The 23,708-nt window shown below is 43.2% G+C and overlaps 1 protein-coding gene across 1 annotated transcript in view; it reads left to right on the forward strand.

Moving 5' to 3' along the window:
- Window positions 1-22,776, forward strand: part of MCPH1 (microcephalin 1) — a gene marked incomplete at its 5' end in the record, with an annotated part of 367,307 nt that extends 344,531 nt beyond the window's left edge. Inside the window, 2 exons of the mRNA XM_038771659.1 lie at window positions 8,623-8,685; window positions 22,638-22,776. Of these exons, the coding sequence (XP_038627587.1) occupies window positions 8,623-8,685; window positions 22,638-22,738 (164 nt within the window). The remainder of the gene's footprint in view (window positions 1-8,622; window positions 8,686-22,637) is intronic.
- Between the last annotated feature and the right edge of the window lie 932 nt (window positions 22,777-23,708).

Raw genomic sequence — 23,708 nt, forward strand, 5'->3', positions numbered from 1 at the left:
GGCAATTAGCATTCATTCATTCATTCATTCAATCATATTTATTGAGCACTTACTGTGTGCAGAGCACTGTACTAAGCGCTTGGGAAATACAAATCGGCAACATATAGAGATGGTCCCTACCCAACAATGGGCTCACAGTCTAGAAGGGGGAGACAGACAACAAAACAAAACAAGTAAACAAGTAAACAGGTGTCAATTCCATCAGAGTAAACAGAATCATAGCTATATACACATCATTAATCAAGGCCAGGCTCCTGTGGCCTGAATCAGGTGATTACGTCAGCAGAATATTTGTGGCAATGGCCACTTGGATGATGAATTACCTGTAATTGAGAACATCTCTGTCTCCCCAGCTAGCCCGCAAGATCCTTGAGGGCAGAGATGGGGTCTACTTATTCTACTCTTTTTCCCCAAGCACTCAGTACAGTGCTCTACACAGTAAATGCTCAAGATACACCAGCTGATGGGTTGACGTATTGACTGATGATCTGACTTGAAGCCAAACAACCATATGGTAGTAACACTCAGCGCTAACAGGTTAGCTCGCCTAGTGAAGCGAAAGTGGTCCCCCTCAGTGTGCAGGGTAGCTTTGTGTGGCCGTACCATATTTTGGGTCTCACATATGATGTTGGGGTCACTGCAGCGCACGTAGATTTGAGGTTCCCCACCAGGCACTCCGACGGGAGTGTTAGCAGAGTCAGAATTAGAACCCCGGACCGTATTCTTTCCACTAGGCCAATCTAATCTCCTGCGGCTGAGACTTTGGGGGATCTCCACAGATATTTTTGCCCACACTTTGCCGTTGGAAGGATATTAAAATCACTTTTGCATCTAAGTAATTTGATAATTAGAACAGAAAGATAAAATTCAGATCATCTTGAAAACTAGTCTTATAGGACCATCTCTATATGTTGCCAACTTGTACTTCCCAAGCACTTAGTACAGTGCTCTGCACACTGTAAGTGCTCAATAAATACGATTGAATGAATGAATTACCTTAGTCTGAGCAAGATAAACCCCAAAGAACCAGCAGGGGTAGGAGAATCGATTGCAATGTTTTCTGGTTCCTAGCCTCATGAAGAAATGCTGGACCATTTACTTGTGTGACTGGATTTCAAGCAGAATTTCTTGATGGGATTGATAGAATATAGATTATTGGAGAAGTCAACGCTAAAATGAATGGATGGACATGTCTAGTTTACTGGATTCCCCAAAGTGTTTAGTACAGAGCTCTGCATCCAGTAAGTACTTTATAAATACCAACGATTGATTGATTGGTTGTTGTCAAGAGACAGAATATTTATATGAATATTTACTGTTTGTGTTTTCCCGGTAGGACATGAGCCCCCTGAGGGCTAGGAACTTGCCATTTTGCTACTTTATTAAATACTTAGTACAACGCCTTGCTCATCAAAAGAGCTCAATGAATACTCCTGGTGACTGATTCTGAGCCATTGTTTCTTTATCTCAAATTCATTTTGTAACCATTCTGACCGTATTCACTGAGCACGTACAGTGTAAAACCTTGAACGAGGGTGCTTGGGGAAACTACTGAAGTAAAGGATTTGAGTCCTGCCCTCAAAGAGCTTATGGTCTAAGAGGAAGCCAAGAAGACATAAATGGGTGAATGGTCAAGAGTTGAAAGAATATGAGAATAGTCGTCTTTCACTAAAAGCTCATTGTGGACGGGGGATGTGTCTGTTTATTGTTACACTGTACTCTCCCAAACGTTTAGTACATGGGAAGCAGCATTGCGTGGTGGAGACAACATGGGTTTGGGAGTCGGAAGGCCATAGGTTCTAATCCCAGCTCCGCCACTTGTCTGCTTGTGGGCAAGTCACTTCACTTCTCCGTGCCTCAGTTACCTCATCTGTAAAATGAGGATTAGGAGCCCTATGTGGGACAGGGACTGTGTCCAACCTGATTCGCTTGCCTCCACTCCACTCCAGTACAGTGCCTGGCACATAGTAAGCGCTTAACGAATACCACAATTATTATAATAATCATTATTATTGTCACAGTGCTCTGCACACAGTTAGTGCTCAATAAATACGATTGTATGTATATATTTCCCAAAATGACGAACAGTGAAATCCTTGCAGGATTGGGCAGGAGTGACTGACAGGATCGATGCTGATTGACAATTCTATTCCACACTGTGACCAGGCAAAAATTGCCAAGTAGCCTAAGGAACTTGGCGAAACCTCTCTGAGCAGCCAAGTTTCCTCAGTAATTGCCAGAGGTGACCTCTGTTGATGGGTCAATTGTTTTAGAAAGATTGATTAGACACACCACGCTAATCTTCTTCTGCGTTGTTCAGGTTTCAAAAGGTCATGGGGAACTGCATTTTGGTCTGAAGTCACTTTGCAATTTAGGCAGTGCCTGGGTAACCATAGTCTTCAATAGCTTGTCTAGGACATTAGGGCTAAAATTCTGCCAGCTATATCCATTCATTCATTCAATCGTATTTATTGAGCGCTTTCTGCGAGCACAGCAACAGTGCAATTCGGCAACAGAGACAATCCCTACCCAACAACGGGCTCAAAGCAGTGAGAAACCCCAGAGGTTTCCACCCAAGTGGATATATAAAGTAACTCTGGCTTATGGCGTGATGTCGCCAAGTGCTCTAGCGTGTAGGATGTAGTAGAGCAATGGTCTAGATGCCCAGTTTGACCCCTTGTTCTCTCAAAAAGGTAAATGAAAAGAAGTGTGGCCTACTGGAAAGCGCACAGGCCTGGGAATCAGAAGGACCTGGGTTCCAATCCCAGCTCTGCCAATTGCTTGGTTTGTGACCCTGGGCAAGTCATTTTGCTTCATCATCATCATCATCAATCGTATTAATTGAGCACTTACTGTGTGCAGAGCACTGTACTAAGCACTTGGGAAGTACAAGTTGGCAACATATAGAGACAGTCCCTACCCAACAGTGGGCTTCCCTGTGCCTCAGTTTCCTCAACTGCAAAATGGGGATTAAACGTGTTCTCCCTCCTCCTTAGACCATGAGCCCCAGGTGGCACAGGAACCGAGTCTGATCTAATTAACTGGCACCTACCCCAGTGCTTAGAACTGGGTTTAACTTGTAGTAATTGCAACAACAATTAACAAACACTAGAAGCAACATGGTTTAGTGGAATTGCACGGGCTTGTGCATCAGAGGACGTGGGTTCTAATCCCGGCTCTGCCGCTTGCCTGCTGGGTGACCTTGGGCAAATCATTTAACTTCTCTTCAGTGACCTCATCTGTAAAATGGGGATTAAGGCTGTGAGCCCCACGTGGGACAACTTGATGACCTTGTATCTCCCCCAGTGCTTAGAACAGTGCTTGGCACATAGTAAGCGCTTAACACATACCATCATTATTATTATTATTATTATTATTATAAAAAATAATAAATAACCCGATAGGTGGATGTGAGTGCTGAAAGGAATCAATCAATCTGTGCATCAGGCAGAAACTCCTCACCCTGGGCTTCAAGGCTGTCCATCCCCTCGCCCCCTCCTACCTCACCGCCCTTCTTTCCTTCTCCAGCCCAGCCCGCACCCTCCGCTCCTCTTCCGCTGATCTCCTCACCGTACCTCGCTCTCGCCTGTCCCGCCATCGACCCCCGGCCCACGTCATCCCCCGGGCCTGGAATGGCCTCCCTCTGCCCATCCGTCAAGCTAGCTCTCTTCCTCCCTTCAAGGCCCTACTGAGAGCTCACCTCCTCCAGGAGGCCTTCCCACACTGAGCCCCTTCCTTCCTCTCCCCTTCGTCCCCCTCTCCATCCCCCCCCATCTTACCTCCTTCCCGTCCCCACAGCACCTGTATATATGTATATATGGTTGTACATATTTATTACTCTATTTATTTATTTTACTTGTACATATCTATTCTATTTATTTTATTTTGTTAGTATGTTTGGTTTTGTTCTCTGTCTCCCCCTTTTAGACTGTGAGCCCACTGTTGGGTAGGGACTGTCTCTATATGTTGCCAACTTGTACTTCCCAAGCACTTACTACAGTGCTCTGCACACAGTAAGCGCTCAATAAATACGATTGATGATGATGATGATGATGCTGATAGGAAGGAATAGCCCAAAATGAGGGGTTAGTCATGAAGGAGGTGGTTTTAATAAGGGCTCAGAAGCCTCCCAGCAGTTATCCATAACAGTTTCTTATCCATACCATCCTCTCAGCACTTCTATTTGGATGTTCACGACCTAGTGTGACTCAGTAACCCCTCATTTCCCCTCACAGTTCCTCTCCCCTCTTCTCCCCTCACCTTTCTGAGTCACCTCTGCACTTGGGTCTGTACTCCTTAGAGTACTTTGATTACAATAATAATAATGATGGCATTTGTTAAGCGCTTACTATGTGCAAAGCACTGTTCTAAGCGCTGGGGGGGGAATACAAGGTGATCAGGTTGTCCCACGTGGGACTCACAGTCTTCATCCCCATTTTACAGATGAGGTAACTGAGGCTCAGAGAAGTGAAGTGACTTGCCCAAGGTCACACAGCAGATATGTGGTGGAGCCAGGATTCGAACCTATAATAATAATAATGGCATTTATTAAGCGCTTGCTATGTGCAAAGCACTGTTCTAAGCGCTGGGGGGGGGGGGCGAATGCAAGGTGATCAGGTTGTCCCACATGGGACTCACAGTCTTCATCCCCATTTTGCAGATGAGGTAACTGAGGCTCAGAGAAATGAAGTGACTTGCCCAAGGTCACACAGCAGATATGTGGTGGGGCCAGGATTCGAACCTATAATAATAATAATAATAATGGCATTTATTAAGCGCTTACTATGTGCAAAGCACTGTTCTAAGCGCTGGGGGGGGGGGAATACAAGGTGATCAGGTTGTCCCGCGTGGGGCTCACAGTCATCATCCCCATTTTACAGATGAGGGAACTGAGGCTCAGAGAAGTTAAGTGACTTGCCCAAGGTCACACAGCAGACATATGGTGGAGCCGGGATTCGAACCCATGACCTCTGACTCCAAAGCTGGCTCTTTCCACTGAGCCACGCTGATTCTCACCCCACTCCTAGCCCCATAGTATTTCTGTACGTATCCTTATAATAATAATAGCATTTGTTAAACACTTACTATGTGCAAAGCACTGTTCTAAGTGCTGGGGGGGATACAAGGTGATCAGATGTCCCACGTGGGGCTCACAGTCATCATCCCCATTTTACAGATGAGGTAACTGAGGCTCAAGAAGTTAAGTGACTTGCCCAAGGTCACACAGCAGACATGTGGCGGAGCCGGGATTTGAACCCATGACCTCTGACTCCAAAGCCCGGGCTCTTTCCACTGAGCCACGCTGCCCCAACTAGGATAGGCGACTTCTTATCTTTTATCTACCTCTGGCTTTACAGCGCTTGCCCCACAGGTATTATTTTTATTATCATTCACCTATTTCATTCTAACGTATCTGTGCTGCTACTTCCCCCACACAGGAGATGTCCAATATTTATAGAACCGATGAGCTTGATAAATATAATTGATTGATTAATTGGGAAGAGGAGAAGGACATTCGGGAGGGAAAAGGCATGAGCAGTCAATCTGTAGTAATAGGGTTGAGAGTTAGGAAATGGCTTGGGAGGAACAAAGAGAACAAGTTAGAGTGGGAGAAGAGAGCAGATAGGAAAGAGGCAGTCAGTTGGTGAAGAGCCTTGAAACAGGTGCTCAAGAGTGTTTGTTTTACTAGACTAGACTGTAAGGTCATTGTGGGCAGGGAATAACAATAATAATAATAATAATGATGGCATTTATTAAGCGCTTACTATGTGCAAAGCACTGTTCTAAGCGCTGGGGGGGATACAATGTGATCAAGTTGTCCCACGTGAGGCTCACAGTCTTAATCCCCATTTTCACAGATGAGGTCACTGAGGCTCAGAGAAGTTAAGTGACTTGCCCAAGGTCACACAGCAGACTGGTGGTGGAGCCGGGTCTGTTTCTTGTTGCATTGCCCTCTCCACACAGTAAGCGCTCTATAAATACGATTGAATGAACGTAAAAAACAATGGAGAGCCTTCGGAGATTTCAAGGAGGGGGATTTTGTCGTCTAATTTGACATTTAAAGTTTGGAAGGCTCCACTGTGGTGTTGTCAACCAAGTGCCCGAGTGGGTGGGATGTAGCAGAACAATGGCCTCGATGACCAATTTGATCCCTCGTTTTCTTAGAAAAGGTTTACAAGGCTTTAGCTGAAACTGTGATCACCCAAATCTACATCGGACGAAGAAGCGTTGGAGGCAGCTATGAAACTTGGGGGGGCTTGTAACACCATCGCAGAATGAGGGCTTAGAAATCCAACCGACTTATTCCATGAAGCAGCGTGGCTCAGTAGGAAAGAGCCTGGGCTTTGGAGTCCGAGGTCATGGGTTCAAATCCCGGCTCTGCCGATTGTCAGCTGTGTGACTTTGGGTAAGTCACTTCACTTCTCTGTGCCTCAGTTACCTCATCTGTAAAATGGGGACTGAGACTGTGAGCCCCATGAGGGACAACCTGATAATCTTGTAGCCTCCCCAGCGCTTAGAACAGTGCTTTGCACATAGTAAGCGCTTAATAAATGCCATTATTATTATTATTATGTAGACCAGAACAATAGAACTTGCAGCTTCATGAAGAGGCAGACAATTGATCACTTCGGCCTTGGGGAGAAAAACTCAAGCAGAAGATTCACGTATTTTTCACCCGCCTGTATTAAAAACTGTTCTCTAGAGTCACTTGATCCACTATATTGATCATTAAAACGTGGAATTCCTTTTAAATTCACACCCAGTCCAGAGGCCCTGGAGGCTTTTCTGGTGGGAAACACTCTTTTTTTTTGACAGGTATTACATCATCCTCTTCACTAAGAAACAAACAGGCGTTTACCCCAATTCGGAAGCGGAGCCATCTCGCTCCCTCTCTCCTCCGGAGAAGTTAATATTTTCCCTTGCATTGCCGGGGCAACGCTTTCTTGAGGCAAAAAGAAAAAAGGAGAAAAAAAAACACAGAACTCTGGTTGCCAAAGGCAGAGTTCTTGTGTTTGGGAATCAATGCTGTTAGTTTGTTCCCAGCTAGGCAATGTACCTTGGTTAATGAGTGGAAGAATGTCTTTTACAACCAAAAATATATTTGCTGATTAGCAGGAGGCAGTCTCTTTAACCCTACAAACCCCGCGCTCTAGACTCTAAGCCCGTTGTGGGCAGGGATTGTCTCTGTTGCTGAATGTCCTTTCCAAGCGGTTAGTACAGTGCTCTGCACACAGAAAGCGCTCAATAAATACGATTAAATGAATGAATGAATTTACATTGCGGGTGTTTGCTCTGTATCTCATCACCAGGTTGCTTCCACTCGCTTCATCTTGTTTAATGCTTTTTTAGAGTCTAAAGTTGGTAGAGAATCAGCACGGCTCCGTGGGAAGAGCCCGGGCTTTGGAGTCAGAGGTCATGGGTTCAAATCCCAGCTCCGCCACTTGTCACCTGTGTGACTTTGGGCAAGTCACTTAACTTCTCTGGGCCTCAGTTATCTCATCTGTAAAATGGGGATTAAGTCTGTGAGCCCCATGTGGGACAACTTGATTACTTTGTATCTACCTCAGCGCTTAGAACAGTGCTTTGCACAGAATAAGCGCTTGATAAATGCCATCATCATCGTTATTATTATTATTATTATTAAATAGGCTGCCTGAGGCCTTTCTAATAATGATAATCGTTAAGTGCTAAGCACTGAGAAAGATATGATGTAGTCAGATTAGTCGCAGTCTCCGTCCCACCATGGAGCTCAGAGTCTGAGGGAGATGGAGGACGGTTAAATATCTTTGCTTCACAGTTGGGGAAATGATTTGCTTTCTTTTAAATCCCAGCCGCGTGGCCTAGTGGAAAGAGCACAGCTCTAGGAATCAAAGGATAGGGATTAGATCCCAGCACTGCCAGTTTTTGGGGTTTTTTATTGGCATTTATTAAGCTCTTACTATGTGCAAAGCACTGTTCTAAGTGCTGGGAAGGTTACAAACTGATCAGGTTGTCCCGGGGGGGACTCACAGTCTTAATCTCCATTTTACAGATGAGGTCACTGAGGCCCAGAGAAGTGAAGTGATGTGCCCAAAGTCACAGAGCTGACAATTGGCGGAGCCGGGATTTGAACCCATGACCTCTGACTCCAAAGCCCGGGCTCTTTCCATTGAACCACCTGCTGTGTGACCTTGGGCAAGTCATCTCTTTGCAGTTCAGTGTCCTCATCTGTAAAATGGGAATTAATACCTGTTCTCCCTCCTACCGAGACTGTCAGTTCCATGGGCGCCAGGAATGGTCCCGAACTGCATCATCTTATGCAACTGCATCATCTCCCCACTGTGAGCCCACTGTTGGGTAGGGACTGTCTCTATATGTTGCCAACTTGTACTTCTCAAGCACTTAGTACAGTGCTCTGCACACAGTAAGTGCTCAATAAATACGATTGATTGATTGATTGATCGTATATCCTCCTCAGCTCTTAGTGCAGTGCTTGACAGAGAGTAAGTGCTTAATAAGGACAATAATCATCACTATTATCATTATTAGAGACTGTGAAATGTCCTTGCAAACTTTCTGAAGGTCCTATTACCTCCATTCTGCTGTTCATTTTGTGCATTTTCCATTTATTTTCGCCTCCAGGATTGACTGAGGGCCACCATTTCAGTGTGCAGCTTGTCAAGGGCAGATTGTACCAAGCAAGAGGTAATATAATAAGGATAAATTAAATTATGGCAGACCACTAACAGCTCAATTGCCTTTAGGCAAAGTTGAGGCCGTTTCCTAGCTTCCAAGACTATTTTTAGGTGTGCGTTGGAGGGGTAGGGGGGTTGAGGATCTGGGGCAGTCAAGACTGGACGTTCCCCTCCTCTACTACAGCCAACTGGCCGCTAACACTGTGGATCTCAATAAAGTGGAGACAGTGGTGGGTCTGGAGTTTGTGGAGGGAGAGGAAGTTCTAAGCCAGAGGAAGGAGGTGGGAAAGGGGTCAGCAGTGAGAGAGAAGCCAACTTGTACTTCCCAAGCGCTTAGTACAGTGCTCTGCACACAGTAAGCGCTCAATAAATGCGATCGAATGAATGAATGAAAGAGGCAGCATGGCCTAGTGGCGAGAGCACAGGTTTGGGAGTCAGAGTTTGTGGGTTCTAATCCCGGCTCCGCCGCCCCTTGTCCGCCGTGAGACCTTGGGTAGGTCACTTCACTTCTCTGTGTCTCGGTTACCTCGTCTGTAAAATGGGGATTGAGACTGTGAGCCCCGCGAGGGACAGCCTGATCACCTTGTATCTCCCCCAGTGCTTAGAACAGTGCTTGGCTCATAGTAAGTGCTTAGAACAGTGCTCAGCGCTTAGAACCGTGTTCAGCGCTTAGAACAGTGCTCAACGCTTTGAACAGTGCCCAGCCCTTAGAACATCATCATCATCATCAATCGTATTTATTGAGCGCTTACTGTGTGCGGAGCACTGTACTAAGCGCTTGGGAAGTACAAGTTGGTAACATATAGAGGCAGTCCCTAGTGCTCAGCGCTTAGAACCGTGCCCAGCGCTTAGAACAGTGCTTTGCACATAGTAAGCGCTTAATAAATGCCATTAAAAAAAAGTGCTTAACGAATACCAGAATTATTATTATTCTAGGTGAGATGGAAACACAGTGAACAAGCTGGTTCTAGAGGACCCAGCTGTGTGGACTAGGCTGTAGGAGGTGATCAGTAAGGTGAGGTAATGATAATAATAATAATGATGATGGCATTTATTAAGCGCTTACTATGTGCAAAGCACTGGGGAGGTTACAAGGTGATCAGGTTGTCCCACGGGGGGCCTCACAGTCTTAATCCCCATTTTAAAGACGAGGTAAGTGAGGCCCAGAGAAGTGAAGTGACTTGCCCAAAATCACACAGCTTACACTTGGCAGAGCCGGGATTTGAACCCAGGACCTCCGACTCCAAAGCCCGGGCTCTTTCCACTGAGCCACGCTGCTTCACGAAGCTTCGCTAAGGTAGAAGGGGGTGAACTGATTGAGTGCTTTAAAGCCAATGGAAAGGAGTTTCTTCTTGACGCCGTGGTGGATGGGCAACCACTGGAGATTTTAGAGCATTTGGGAGAGGCGGCCTTGAACAGTTTTATAGGAAAATGAATGACATTAATTTGTAATGCACTATAAATCATTCACATCCAATCCTTTGTTCTTGGTTATGAATTTTTAATACGCCAATCAATAGTAAACTCTAGGCATACGGTACTATGCCTAGTTGTGACTTTTATATTCGTTGTATTGCACTTCATAAAACTATTTGTCAATTGCACCGATCGAGCTGAAGTGGCTAATAATAGCTTCTGCGAGAATAAGGTTAAAGAATCAGTTTAGTAAACTGACGGTGATTATTTATTTAAACTGAATTTCCCCAAAGCAAAAATGCTCAGTTTGAAATGATTGAGGACTGCCTAATAACGTGGATTCCCATCCGATCCGATCCCCAAGTAATCAGACCAAGATTAGCTGTGATTACTGCCCGTTTTTCATGAAATATGTGAGAAATTGCATAAAGGCAAGGGTGTAGAAAGGAAGAATGACATTGCGCAGACTTGGGAAAAGTCTGTTTTTAAATCAGATAAGGTGTTTTAAATGATAATATTGAAACTGGGCTAAGTCAATAACACAAATTATTTTTTAGCAAATGGATTTACTAAAAGGTCACAGTGGGGACCTGGTGAACTTGACCGGATAAACATTTGTGATCTTCAAGATTATGTGTAATTTTCCATAGACACAGTTCATCACTCTACCTGAGCTGAGACCACCACGGTCGAAGGAACTGTTAAGAGGGTGGCTCCGATGACCTACCAATATTCATTCATTCATTCAATTGTATTTATTGAGCGCTTACTGTGTGCAGAGCACTGTACTAAGCGCTTGGGAAGTACAACCAAGCGCTCAAGTATATGTGGTGCCACAGTGCACGGAGCTAGTCCATAGGAGGGGGAAGGAAAGAGTCACTCTCCAGGGAGCCCTCCCCACTCGACTGTGGCAATGAAGATGCCGTGTTAGGCATAGGGTTACGGGATGGTGATAATAATAACAATAATAATAATAATATGGTATTTGTACATTCATTCATATTTATTTTTTAATGGCATTTATTAAGCGCTTACTATGTGCAGAGCACTGTTCTAAACACTGGGGAGGTTTCAAGGTGATCAGGCTGTCCCCCGTGGGGCTCACAGTCTTCATCCCCATTTTACAGATGAGGGAACTGAGGCCCAGAGAGGTGAAGTGACTTGCCCGAAGTCACACAGCTGACAATTGGCGGAGCCGGGATTTGAACCCACGACCTCTGACTCCAAAGCCCGGGCTCTTTCCATGAAGCCACGCTGCTTCTCTATTCATTTATCTCTATTTATTGAGCGCTTACTGTATGTAGCACACTGTACTAAGCGCTTGGAAAGTACAATTCATTTTTTAAGCGCTTAGCATGTGCCAAGCACTGTTCTAAGCGCTGGCGTAGATACAAGGTAATCAGGTTGTCCCTCGTGGAGCTCACAGTCTCAATCCCCATTTTACAGATGAGGTGACTGAGGCCCAGAGAAACTAAGTGGCTCCCCCGAGGTCACACAGCAAACGAGTGGCGGAGCCGGGAATGGAACCCACGTCCTCTGACTCCCAAGCCGATGCTCTTTCCACTAAGCCACGCTACTTCTCTGATCATTAACATGACGTTGAAGATGATCTGTTGAGAAGCAGTGTGGCTCAGCGGAAAGAGCACAGGCTTTAGAGTCAGAGGTCATGGGTTCAAATCCCGACTCCGCCAATTGTCAGCTGTGTGACTTTGGGCAAGTCACTTCACTTCTCTGGGCCTCAGTTCCCTCATCTGTAAAATGGGGATTGAGACTATGAGCCCCCCATGGGACAACCTGATCACCTCCGCTCCATCAAACATTTAATCATAGTAAATGCTCTCAAGCCAACCTTTGAGGCCCGTTTGAAGCGTACTAAAATACCGCAATACCCGCGGTCCAAAACTTCGGGGTCGGCCACGAATGCCTAACCCAAACAGACGTGGAAAAGGAAACAAAAGAAAACCCTTCTTCATACTGCAAATGCTCTGCACGTGGATTTCATTACAACAGAAAGTCGTGCAACAGGCTGAAGAAGAGTTTGGATAAGTTCAAGGGTAAGAGTCCCACACTAGGTTATATTAGAAGGGAACGTTAGGCCCGATACAGCGGAGGATAGGGCTTTCTAAAAGGTTTTTTGAGAAGAGTCAAATGGAGACAAGGATGATGGGTCCATAACAAAGTCTTTTTAGGGGAAAATTAGAGGTTTTAGAGGGCACGTCCATAAATGATCCATTTAGATGTCAGAAGGAGTAACCAACCAACTGTTCCAACAGGAAGTCGTGCAACAGGCTGAAGAAGAGTTTGGATAAGTTCAAGGGTAAGAGTCCCACACTAGGTTATATTAGAAGGGAAAGTTAGGCCCGATACAGCGGAGGATAGTGCTTTCTAAAAGGTTTTTTGAGAAGAGTCAAATGGAGACAAGGATGATGGGTCCATAACAAAGTCATTTTAGGGGAAAATTAGAGGTTTTAGATGGCACGTCCATAAATGATCCATTTAGATGTCAGAAGGAGTAACCAACCACCTGTTCCTTCAAGTGTTCTATTTTCTTGGTCAAAGACTTAGCTGGATAAGCCAGCCTGGCGTTGCTGATGCCCTTACTTACTTAAAGACAAATCCCAGTTCCAAAAGTCCACCCTGAGGAGCAGAGAGAGTAGATACATCAGGGGCAAGGAGTCGGCCCAGGAAGTGGAAAACCCAGAGGACTATTTCGTTTGAATCAATCAACCAATCAATCGTATTTATTGAGCGCTTACTGTGTGCGGAGCACTGTACTAAGCACTTGGGAAGTACAAGTTGGCAACATCTAGACACGGTCCCTACCCAACAGTGGGCTCACAGTCTAGAAGGGGGAGACAAAGAACAAAACCAAACATATTAACAAAATAAAATAAAATAGAATAAGAACACCATGGAGGTGGGTCCAAAGAGTGTTTGGAGTAATGAAGTCTTGCTGTCCCAAGAGACGCTAGAGAGGAGATTGACTGTAATAATAGAGAAGTAGTGTGGCACAGTGGAAAGAGCCCGGGCTTTGTAGTCAGAGGCCATGGGTTCAAACCCCAGCTCTGCCAATTGTCCGCTGTGTGACTCTGGGCAAGCCGCTTAACTTCTCTGGGCCTCAGTTGCCTCATCTGTAAAATGGGGATTAAGACTTTGAGCCCCATGTGGGACAACCTGATCACCTTGTATCTTCACCAGCGCTCAGAACAGTGCTTTGCACATAGTAAGCGCTTAACAAATGCCATTATTATGATGATTATTCTCCGTGCCTCAGTTCCCTCATCTGTAAAATGGGGATTAAGACTGTGAGCCCCCTGTGGGACAACCTGATCACCTTGTAACCTCCCCAGCGCTTAGAACAGTGCTTTGCACATAATCAGCACTTAATAAATGTCATCATCATCATTATTATTATTATTATTATTATCATAAGTCCCTGCCTCAAGAGACGCTGGAGAGGAGAATGGCTGTAATATCCAAGATACAAGATAATGAGGTCGGACACAGTCCCTCTTCCTCATGGGGTTCACAGTCTATCTCTCCCATTCCACCCACGTGCTCAGTCTGTCACAAAATCCTGGAGTTTCTTTAGTTTCTTTAAATGTCTATCACTTTACTGTCTGCCACCCACTCCGGACTGTTAGATCCTTTCGGGTAGGAATCATCTTTTAGACTGTGCTGGTGGGTAAGGACTGTCTCTATGTGTTCCCAACTTGTACTTCCCAAGCGCTTAGTACAGTGCTCTGCACACAGTAAGCGCTCAATAAATACGATTGATGATGATGATGATGATCTTTACCTACCCTGGGGTATTGAACTCTCCCAAAGAAGAGTAGCCCAAAGAAAACTCAGTGGTCATAGCAACCCAGGCTGGAAAAGGAACTTTTCTTTGTGCTGGGCTTCAGAAACACATAAAATGACTCCCAGGATCCAGAGGTTAGAGACTTTAGACACCTGTATGATGTTGGTACGGCTAAGGCTGCGGATTCGAGATTCTGTTCTCTCTCCTACTTAGACTGTGGGCCCCATACGGGACATGTGACTGTGCCCAACCTAATTCACTTGTATCTACCCATCATCATCATCATCAATCGTATTTATTGAGCGCTTACTGTGTGCAGAGCACTGTACTAAGCGCTTGGGAAGTACAAATTGGCGACATATAGAGACAGTCCCTACCCAACAGTGAGCTCACAGTCTAAAAGGGGGAGACGGAGAACAAAACCAAACATACTAACAAAATAAAATTAATAGAATAGATATGTACAAGTAAAATAAATAAATAGAGTAATAAATATGTACAAACATATATACATATATATATACATATATACCCCAGGGCTTAGAACAGTTTTTGATACACAGTAAGTGCTTAACCCCCCTCTCAAGGTCACACCTGGAGATCCTCTCAGTTTCGGCTATCGAAGGGAGAGTCAAGCAGAGGCATATCCTCTGCGTATTTATTCTATTTATTTTATTTTGTTAATACGTTTTGTTTTGTTGTCTGTCTCCCCCTTCTAGACTGTAAGCCCGCTGTTGGGTAGGGACCGCCTCTAGATGTTGCCAACTTGTACTTCCCAAGCGCTTAGTACAGTGCTCTGCACACAGTAAGCGCTCAATAAATACGATTGAATGAATGAATGAATGAACTCTCCCAAGAGAAGCAGCACGGTGTGATAGATAAAGCGTGGGGCTGGGAGTCGGAAGGTCAGGGGTTCTTATCCCAGCTCGACCACTTGTCTGCTGTGTGACCTTGAGTAAGTCACTTCACTTCTCTGGGCCTCAGTTACCTCATCTGTAAAATGGGGATCGAGAGTGTGAGCCCCATATGGGACAGAAACCCTGTCCAACCCAATTTGCTTGTATCCACCCCCAACGCTTTGTACAGTGCCTGGCACATAGTGAGTGCTTAAAAATACCATTATTATTATTTTTACTTAGTGTGGTGCTTAATACTATTCCCTTCAAAGTCCTACTGAGAGCTCACCTCCTCCAGGAGGCCTTCCCAGACTGAGCCCCTTCCTTCCTCTCCCCCTCCTCCCCACCCCCCCGCCTTACCTCCTTCCCCTCCCCACAGCACCTATATATATGTATGTATGTTTGTACATATTTATTACTCTATTTCACTTGTACATATTTATTCTATTTATTTTATTTTGTTAATATGCTTTGTTTTGTTGTCTGTCTCCCCCTTCTAGACTGTGAACCCACTGTTGGGTAGGGACTGGCTCTAGTTGTTGCCAACTTGTACTTCCAAAGCGCTTAGTACAGTGCTCTGCACACAGTAAGCGCTCAATAAATAGGATTGAATGAATGAATTAATGAATTGAACATGCTCCATTTGCAGGACTATGTTTCTAGATAGGATGTTATATCCTCCTTATGCTTCTGCTTGGCTTAGTGGAAAGAGCAAGGGCCTGAGAATCAGAAGACTTGCGTTCTAATTTCAGCTCCTCCATTTTTCATTGTCGTATTTATTGAGTGCTTACTGTGTGCAGAGCACTATACTAAGTGCTTGGAAAGTACAATTCAGCAATAAAGGGAGACAATCTCTGCTCACAATGGGCTCACAGTCTAGAAGTGGGGACAGCCATCAAAACAAGTAAAGAGGCATCAATAGCATCAATATAAATACATAGAATTATAGCTATATACCCATCAAAACAAACAGGCATTAATATAAATAAGTGGAATTATAGCTTTGTACCTATCTACACAAGTGCTGTGGGGCCGGGGGGAAGAGCTGAAGGAGTGAGTCGGGGCGATGGGGAGCAGGAGCTGAGGAAAAGTACAGTGCTTTGCACATAGTAAGCACTTAACAAATACCAACATCATTATTATTATTATTATTATTATTATTATTATTATTATTATTAAAAGGGGGGCTTAGTCTGGGACCATTTGCCTATTCTGTGACCATAGGCAAGTCACTTAACTTTCCTTCATTCATTCGATTGTATTTATTGAGCGCTTACTGTGTGCAGAGCACTGCGCTAAGTATTTGGAAAGTACAGTTAACTCTCTGTGCCCCAATTTCCTCATCTGTAAAATGGGCATTAAATACCCGTTCTCCCTCCTCCTTTGATCGTGCGCTCCATTTGAGATAGGGCTTGTTTCTGATGATCTAAAATGGCAGATAAGAACAGCAAAAATTACGCAAAAGGCTTCATGCTCCATTCTTAGGACATAAGAAGAGTCCACATGTTGTTGTCTCCAGAACTGTAATCAGTAATAGTAGTAGCAACGATATTTATTCATTGCCTCCTGAATGTAAAATGCTGTACTAAAATGGTGGAAAAACTATACTGGTGAGAATTAAACGGGGTCCCTGACAGTGGAAGAATGGGACAGTAAAAATAAAGGAGGAGCTGATGACGCTACTCTGATGCATTTTGCAAACCATTCCCTTCAAAATGGACAGTAATTCAGAGCACATGTTTATCATTTTCTCGGTGCTTTTTGGAACCGAACGTAAATTTTTTTTGTGCCGTACTGATTGATGCAAAACAATATCAAGTTTTGCAGTGCTTTGCTATTAGGCCTTCAGTGCCAATTATTTCACATGCACTAAACATTCTGCAGGTCATACGCGGCACAGTCAGGGACAGAAACAAAGGAGCCACATTTCAATGTACTTTGCCCCGTTGCTCAACTATATTTTTTTAAACCATCTTCGAGTGTCTTTGACAGCTTTTCACATACAGTCAAAGGTCCCAGCATTCTGCTGCGGCAAAACTTTTCCACCCATGGGAAGCAGTACATAACTGACAATTGTGGTATGCTGCAAAAGAGATAATACAGAAAGTCCCAAGATAGGTCAGCTTATTAAAAAATTAACTTTCCCAAAGCTATGGCACTGATTTCCTCAAAAAGATACAGAAGTCTCTGGTACCAATTCATACCCTTGACCAGAATTTTGTTTTCCGTGTTTTTAAGGCTTTTTTTAAAAAGAAAACTGTACTGGAATTTTTTAAATCTTGTATTCAACTGTAGTTAGGTTGTTCCATTTGGCATATTTTGTAATTCTGCTAAAAGGGCCAGGCTGAAAGCTCATTCTTTATCCTATTTTCACATCCCAGTGGCTCTGCATGCAATAACAAAGCCTCCAAATGAAGCCCAATGAACAAAAACGTCGCATCGCCGGAGAGCCTAGTGTACGGATACTGAAAAGATGGGAAAAGCAAAGACTCGCTTAAACAGAATGAAAGCTACTATTTTCAAACTTTTTGAAAAATCAAACCCATTGTTTCGGCTTGGTGGAGGTGTTTCGGTTGTCTTCTTTTTAGAATTACTCTCCTAAGCAGAGTTGTAAATGGCTGCCCCAGCCCCAGGAAGACAGCTTATTAGTTTCAAATGCTGGATAGAAACGTGTAGCGTTTTCAAGAAGATTTCTGGCCTCACCCTTTTAACCCAAAGACTAACTATAAATAGATGGCAAAGTCTGGGATTTCCACAGCTAAGTGCTGCTATAAATAGTTTTAAACATTTTCCCACTTCATGCTTTCTAAAAGAACATTCCCCACTTCCTTTCTCCAGCAACCTTTGGGAATAGAACTAGATCACATTCAGAACTTCAAATTCTTTTAATGAGCCTCCTAAGCAGCCGATTTGAAAGTACATTTCACCTAGAAAGGGCTAAAATCAAACGTTTCCAGAAATATTTCCACACATTGGCTCCTTTTAGTTATCCCTCACATCGTGGTCTGTATTTCCTTGTTATAGGACAGGCTAAGTTTCTTTTTTCTTAGCTAACATAGATAGATAAGACTTAACAGACTTATAGGTAGATGGACTTAATTACTCAGGTGACTGGGACACTATTTAGCGTTAAAATTAATGAGAACAATCAATCAATCAATCAATCAATCGTATTTATTGAGCGCTTACTATGTGCAGAGCACTGTACTAAGCGCTTGGGAAGTACAAATTGGCATCACATAGAGACAGTCCCTACCCGATAGTGGGCTCAGTGTTTTTCAGGTTTTCTAAAACATTTCCAAAACTGGTTCAAAAACATGCAGCTAAAGTTCAGTTTTTCTGGTTTGTTGTCAGACACTTAAGCCTGGCTTTGATGTTGAAAGCTAGTGGAATAGATCACTAACGCTAGCTCCCAAATTGCCTTGTTTATTCCTTATAAAATTCCCATTTCCAGAGACACGTTCCTTGGAATAAAGGGGAGAGAAAGGTGTTCAATGCCTGAGTTCTAGCGACCCCTGCTGGCGGATTGTCAAAGAAGACCACCGCTGGTGGCTGAAAATAATAATAATAATAATAATAATAATAATAATATGATAGCATTTATTAAGTGCTTACTATGTGCAAAGCACTGTTCTAAGCGCTGGTGAAGATACAAGGTGATCAGGTTGTCCCACGGGGGGCTCACAGTCTTAACCCCCATTTTACAGATGAGGGAACTGAGGCACAGAAAATAATAATAATAATAATAATAATAATAATAATAATAATAATAATAATAACATTTGTTAAGCGCTTACTATGTGCAAAGCACTGTTCTAAGCGCTCGTGAAGATACAAGGTGATCAGGTTGTCCCACACGGGGCTCACAGTCTTAATCCCCACTTTACAGATGAGGGAATTGAGGCACAGAGAATAATAATAATAATAATAATAATAATAATAGCATTTGTTAAGTGCTTACTATGTACAAAGCACTGTTCTAAGCGCTGGTGAAGATGCAAGGTGATCAGGTTGTCCCACATGGGGCTCACAGTCTTAACCCCCATTTTACAGATGAGGGAACTGAGGCACAGAGAATAATAATAATAATAATAATAACATTTGTTAAGTGCTTACTATGTGCAAAGCACTGTTCTAAGCGCTGGTGAAGATACAAGGTGATCAGGTTGTCCCATGTGGGGCTCACAGTCTTAATCCCCATTTTACAGATGAGGGAACTGAGGCACAGAGAATAATAATACTAATAATGGCATTTGTTAAGTGCTTACTATGTGCAAAGCACTGTTCTAAGCGCTGGTGAAGATACAAGGTGATCAGGTTGTCCCACATGGGGCTCACAGTCTTAATCCCCATTTTACAGATGAGGGAACTGAGGCACAGAAAATAATAATAATGGCATTTGTTAAGTGCTTACTGTTTGCAAAGCACTGTTCTAAGCGCTGGTGAAGATACAAGGTGATCAGGTTTTCCTGCATAGGGCTCACAGTCTTAATCCCTATTTTACAGATGAGGGAACTGAGGCACAGAGAATAATAATAATAATAATAATAATAATAATGGCATTTGTTAAGCGCTTACTATGTGCAAAGCACTATTCTAAGCGCTGGTGAAAATACAAGGTGATCAGGTTGTCCCGTGGGGGGCTCACAGTCTTAATCCCCATTTTACAGATGAGGTAACTGAGGCACAGCGAATAATAATAATAATAATAATAATGGCATTTGTTAAGCGCCTACTATGTGCAAAGCACTGTTCTAAGCTCTGCTGAAGATACAAGGGGATCGGGTTGTCCCACATGGGGCTCACAGTCTTAATCCCCATTTTACAGATTAAGCAACTGAGGCCCAGAGAAGTGAAGTGACTTGCCCAAAGTCACACAGCTGACAATTGGCAGAGCCAGGATTTGAACCCATGATCTTTGACTCCCAAGCCCGTGCTCTTTCCACTGAGCCACGCTGCTTATAATAATAATAATAATAATAATAATAATAATAATAAATGTGTTAAGCACTTACTATGTGCCAAGCACTGTTCTAAGCGCTGGGGTAGATACAAGGCAATCAGGTTGTCCCACATGGGGCTCACGGTCTTCATCCCAATTTTACAGATGAGGTAACTGAGGCCCAGAGAATTTCAGACCCCCTGCCTTAGTCTGTGGGAAGGTGAGGAGGTGATATTGTGCTAAAAAAAAAAAAAATCCAAGGGTTCTTTTAAAGGGTGGTGATATTTGGGAGCTGTGGGCTTCAGCCACGCCAGAAAAAAATGAGAAAATATGGTGAATGGGGATTCCATGTGGGGTGCTGTCTGAACGACCTCTAGCACAATGCTTAACTCACAGTAAATGCACCATAGGAAAAGAAAAGATCTGCCGAAATATATGCAAACTATAGTAGTTGTTCAAAAGAAACTTTGGAAATATCGAGGCCTCTGGATGTACAGCTCAAATAAATAGCTGCTTTATAAACCGTATCATTAACTTGTATTAAACGAGGCGTGATAACCATACTGTGCCAATCTGTCTTTCACCCTTTTCAAACTGTGCCTTTCAGTGATGACCAAGCTCCCCCCAGTCATCTCAAATTAATAATAATAATAATAATAATGTTGGCATTTGTTAAGCGCTTACTATGTGCAAAGCACTGTTCTAAGCACTGGGGTAGATACAAGGCAATCAGGTTGTCCCACATGGGGCTCACGGTCTTCATCCCAATTTTACAGATGAGGTAACTGAGGCCCAGAGAATTTCAGACCCTCTGCCTCAGACTGTGGGAAGGTGAGGAGGTGATATTGTGCCAAAAAAAAAAAAATCCAAGGGTTCTTTTAAAGGGTGGTGATATTTGGGAGCTGCGGGCTTCAACCACGCCGGAAAAAAATGAGAAAATATGGTGAATGGGGATTCCGTGTGGGGTGCTGTCTGAACGACCCCTAGCACAATGCTTAACTCACAGTAAATGCACCATAGGAAAAGAAAAGATCTGCTGAACTATATGCAAACTATAGTAGTTGTGAAAAAGAAACTTTGGAAACATCGAGGCCTCTGGATGTACAGCTCAAATAAATAGCTGCTTTATAAACACAGTCTTTTAGACTGTGAGCCCCTTTTAGACTGTGAGCCCACTGTTGGGTAGGGACTGTCTCTATGTGTTGCCAATTTGTACTTCCCAAGCGCTTAGTACAGTGCTCTGCACATAGTAAGCGCTCAATAAATACGATTGATGATGATGATGATGATAAACCATATCATTAACTTGTATTAAACAAGGCGTGATAACCATACTGTGCCAATCTGTCTTTCACCCTTTTCAAACTGTGCCTTTCAGTGATGACCAAGCTCCCCCCAGTCATCTTAAATTAATAATAATAATAATAATGTTGGCATTTGTTAAGCGCTTACTATGTGCAAAGCACTGTTCTAAGTGCTGGTGAAGATACAAGGTGGTCAGGTTGTCCCACGCGGGGCTCACAGTCTTAATCCCCATTTTACAGATGAGGTAACTGAAGCTCAGAGAAGTTAAGTGATTTGCCCAAGGTCACACAGCAGACATATGGCGGACGTTAGCCTGCAGCTCTTAACCTGGGTTCTAATCCCTCTTCTGCCACGTGCCAGCTGTGTGACCTTGGGCAAGTCGCTCGACTTCTCTGCGCCTCCGTTTCCTCCTTTCTAAACTGGGAAGTACAAACCTGTTTTCCCTCCAATTTAGTCCGGTCACAGAGGCCGTGTCCAACCGGATTATTTTCTATCTAGTGCTTGGACCATGTACATATGTATATATGCATATATATGTGTGTATATTATGCATATATGTACATATTTATAATTCTATTTACTTTTATTAATGATGTGCATTGGTCTATCATTCTGTTTACTTATAATGATGCTACTGATGCCTGTTTATTTGTTTTTATATCTGTCTCCACCCTTCTAGACTGTGAGCCCATTGTGGGCAGGGATTGTCTCTATTTGTTGCTGAATTGTCATTCCCAAGCCCTTAGTATAGTGCTCTGCACACAGGAAGCACTCAATAAATATGATTTTTCTCTGTCTCCCCCTTCTAGACTGTGAGCCCATTGTGGGCAGGGATTGTCTCTATTAGTTGCTGAATTGTCATTCCCAAGCCCTTAGTACAGTGCTCTGCAATCAATCAATCAATCAATCGTATTTATTGAGCGCTTACTATGTGCAGAGCACTGTACTAAGCGCTTGGGAAGTACAAATTGGCATCAAATTGGCTTCCTGCACACAGGAAGCGCTCAATAAATATGATTGAATGACTGATTGAATAAATGAATGAATGACCACAATTATTATTAATAATCCAACTGAGACTCGATCTCAATCCTGGTGGAAAATTCAGTGGAATAGCAAAGGAAATTAAACTTCAACTTATTTAAACAGCAAAGTCATTCAATTGTCCTGATCTTTTTTGTAGCATCAGAGGAAAAATCAGGTGGAGACAGGATGATCTTGATGGTGATGATGATGGGAAAAATCAGTGGAACAGCAAAGGAAATTAAACTTCAACTTATTTAAACAGCAAAGTCATTCAGTTGTCCTATTTTTTTCTGTAGCATCAGAGGAGAAATCAGGTGGAGACAGGATGATATTGACGGTGATGATGATGGGAAAATTCAGTGGAACAGCAAAGGAAATTAAACTTCAACTCATTTAAACAGCAAAGTCATTCAGTTGTCCTAATTTTTTTTGTAGCATCAGAGGAAAAATCAGGTGGAGACAGGATGATATTGATAGTGACGATGATGGGAAAATTCAGTGCAATAGCAAAGGAAATTAAACTTCAACTTATTTAAACAGGGAAATCATTCAGTTGTCCTATTTTTTTTTTGTAGCATCAGAGGAGAAATCAGGTGGAGAGAAAATGATACTGACGGTGATGATGATGGGAAAATTCAGTGGAACAGCAAAGGAAATTAAACTTCAACTTATTTAAATAACGAAGTCATTCAGTCGTCCTATTTTTTTGTAGCATCAGAGGAAAAATCAGGTGGAGACAGGATGATATTGATAGTGACGATGATGGGAAAATTCATTGGAACAGTAAAAGCAATTAAACTTCAACTTATTTAAACAGCAAAGTCATTCAGTTGTCCTGCTTTTTTTGGTAGCATCAGAGGAGAAATCAGGTGGAGACAGGATGATATTGATAGTGACGATGATGGGAAAATTCAGTGAAACAGCAAAGGCAATAAACTTCAAGTTATTTAAACAGCAAAGTCATTCAGTTGTCCTGATTTTTTTTGTAGCATCAGAGGAGAAATCAGGTGGAGAGAAGATGATACTGATGGTGATGATGATGGGAAAATTCAGTGGAACAGCAAAGGAAATTAAACTTCAACTTATTTAAACAGCGAAGTCGTTCAGTTGTCCTGATTTTTTTTTGTAGCATCAGATGGGATGATGGGATGATGATGGGATGGGATGGTGATGGTGATGGTGATGATGATGATGAAAATTCAGTGGAACAGCAAAGGAAATTAAACTTCAACTTATTTAAACAGTGAAGTCATTCAGTTGTCCTGATTTTTTTTGTCGCGTCGGAGGAAAAATCAGGTGGAGACAGGATGATATTGATAGTGACGATGATGGGAAAATTCAGTGGAACAGCAAAGGCAATTAAACTTCAACTTATTTAAACAGCAAAATCATTCAGTTGCCCTGATTTTTTTTTTTTTTGTAGCATCAGAGGAAAAATCAGGAGGAGACAGGATGATATCGATGGTGATGATGATGATGATTCTGGAGTCTATCATAGGGAATGATGGTAGCTTTTGTACTGAGACTTCAGGATGGAGGATTTTCACAAAGGAATGGATTATAGTGTCAGTGGTTCTCACAGTGTCTCTGTCTCTTGCACTCTCACACTCTGTCTTCGCTTCCAGGGAAGTTACAGCTTCAGGCAC

This window comes from Tachyglossus aculeatus, chromosome X1 (genome assembly GCF_015852505.1).
Source record: "Tachyglossus aculeatus isolate mTacAcu1 chromosome X1, mTacAcu1.pri, whole genome shotgun sequence".
NCBI lineage: Eukaryota > Metazoa > Chordata > Mammalia > Monotremata > Tachyglossidae > Tachyglossus > Tachyglossus aculeatus.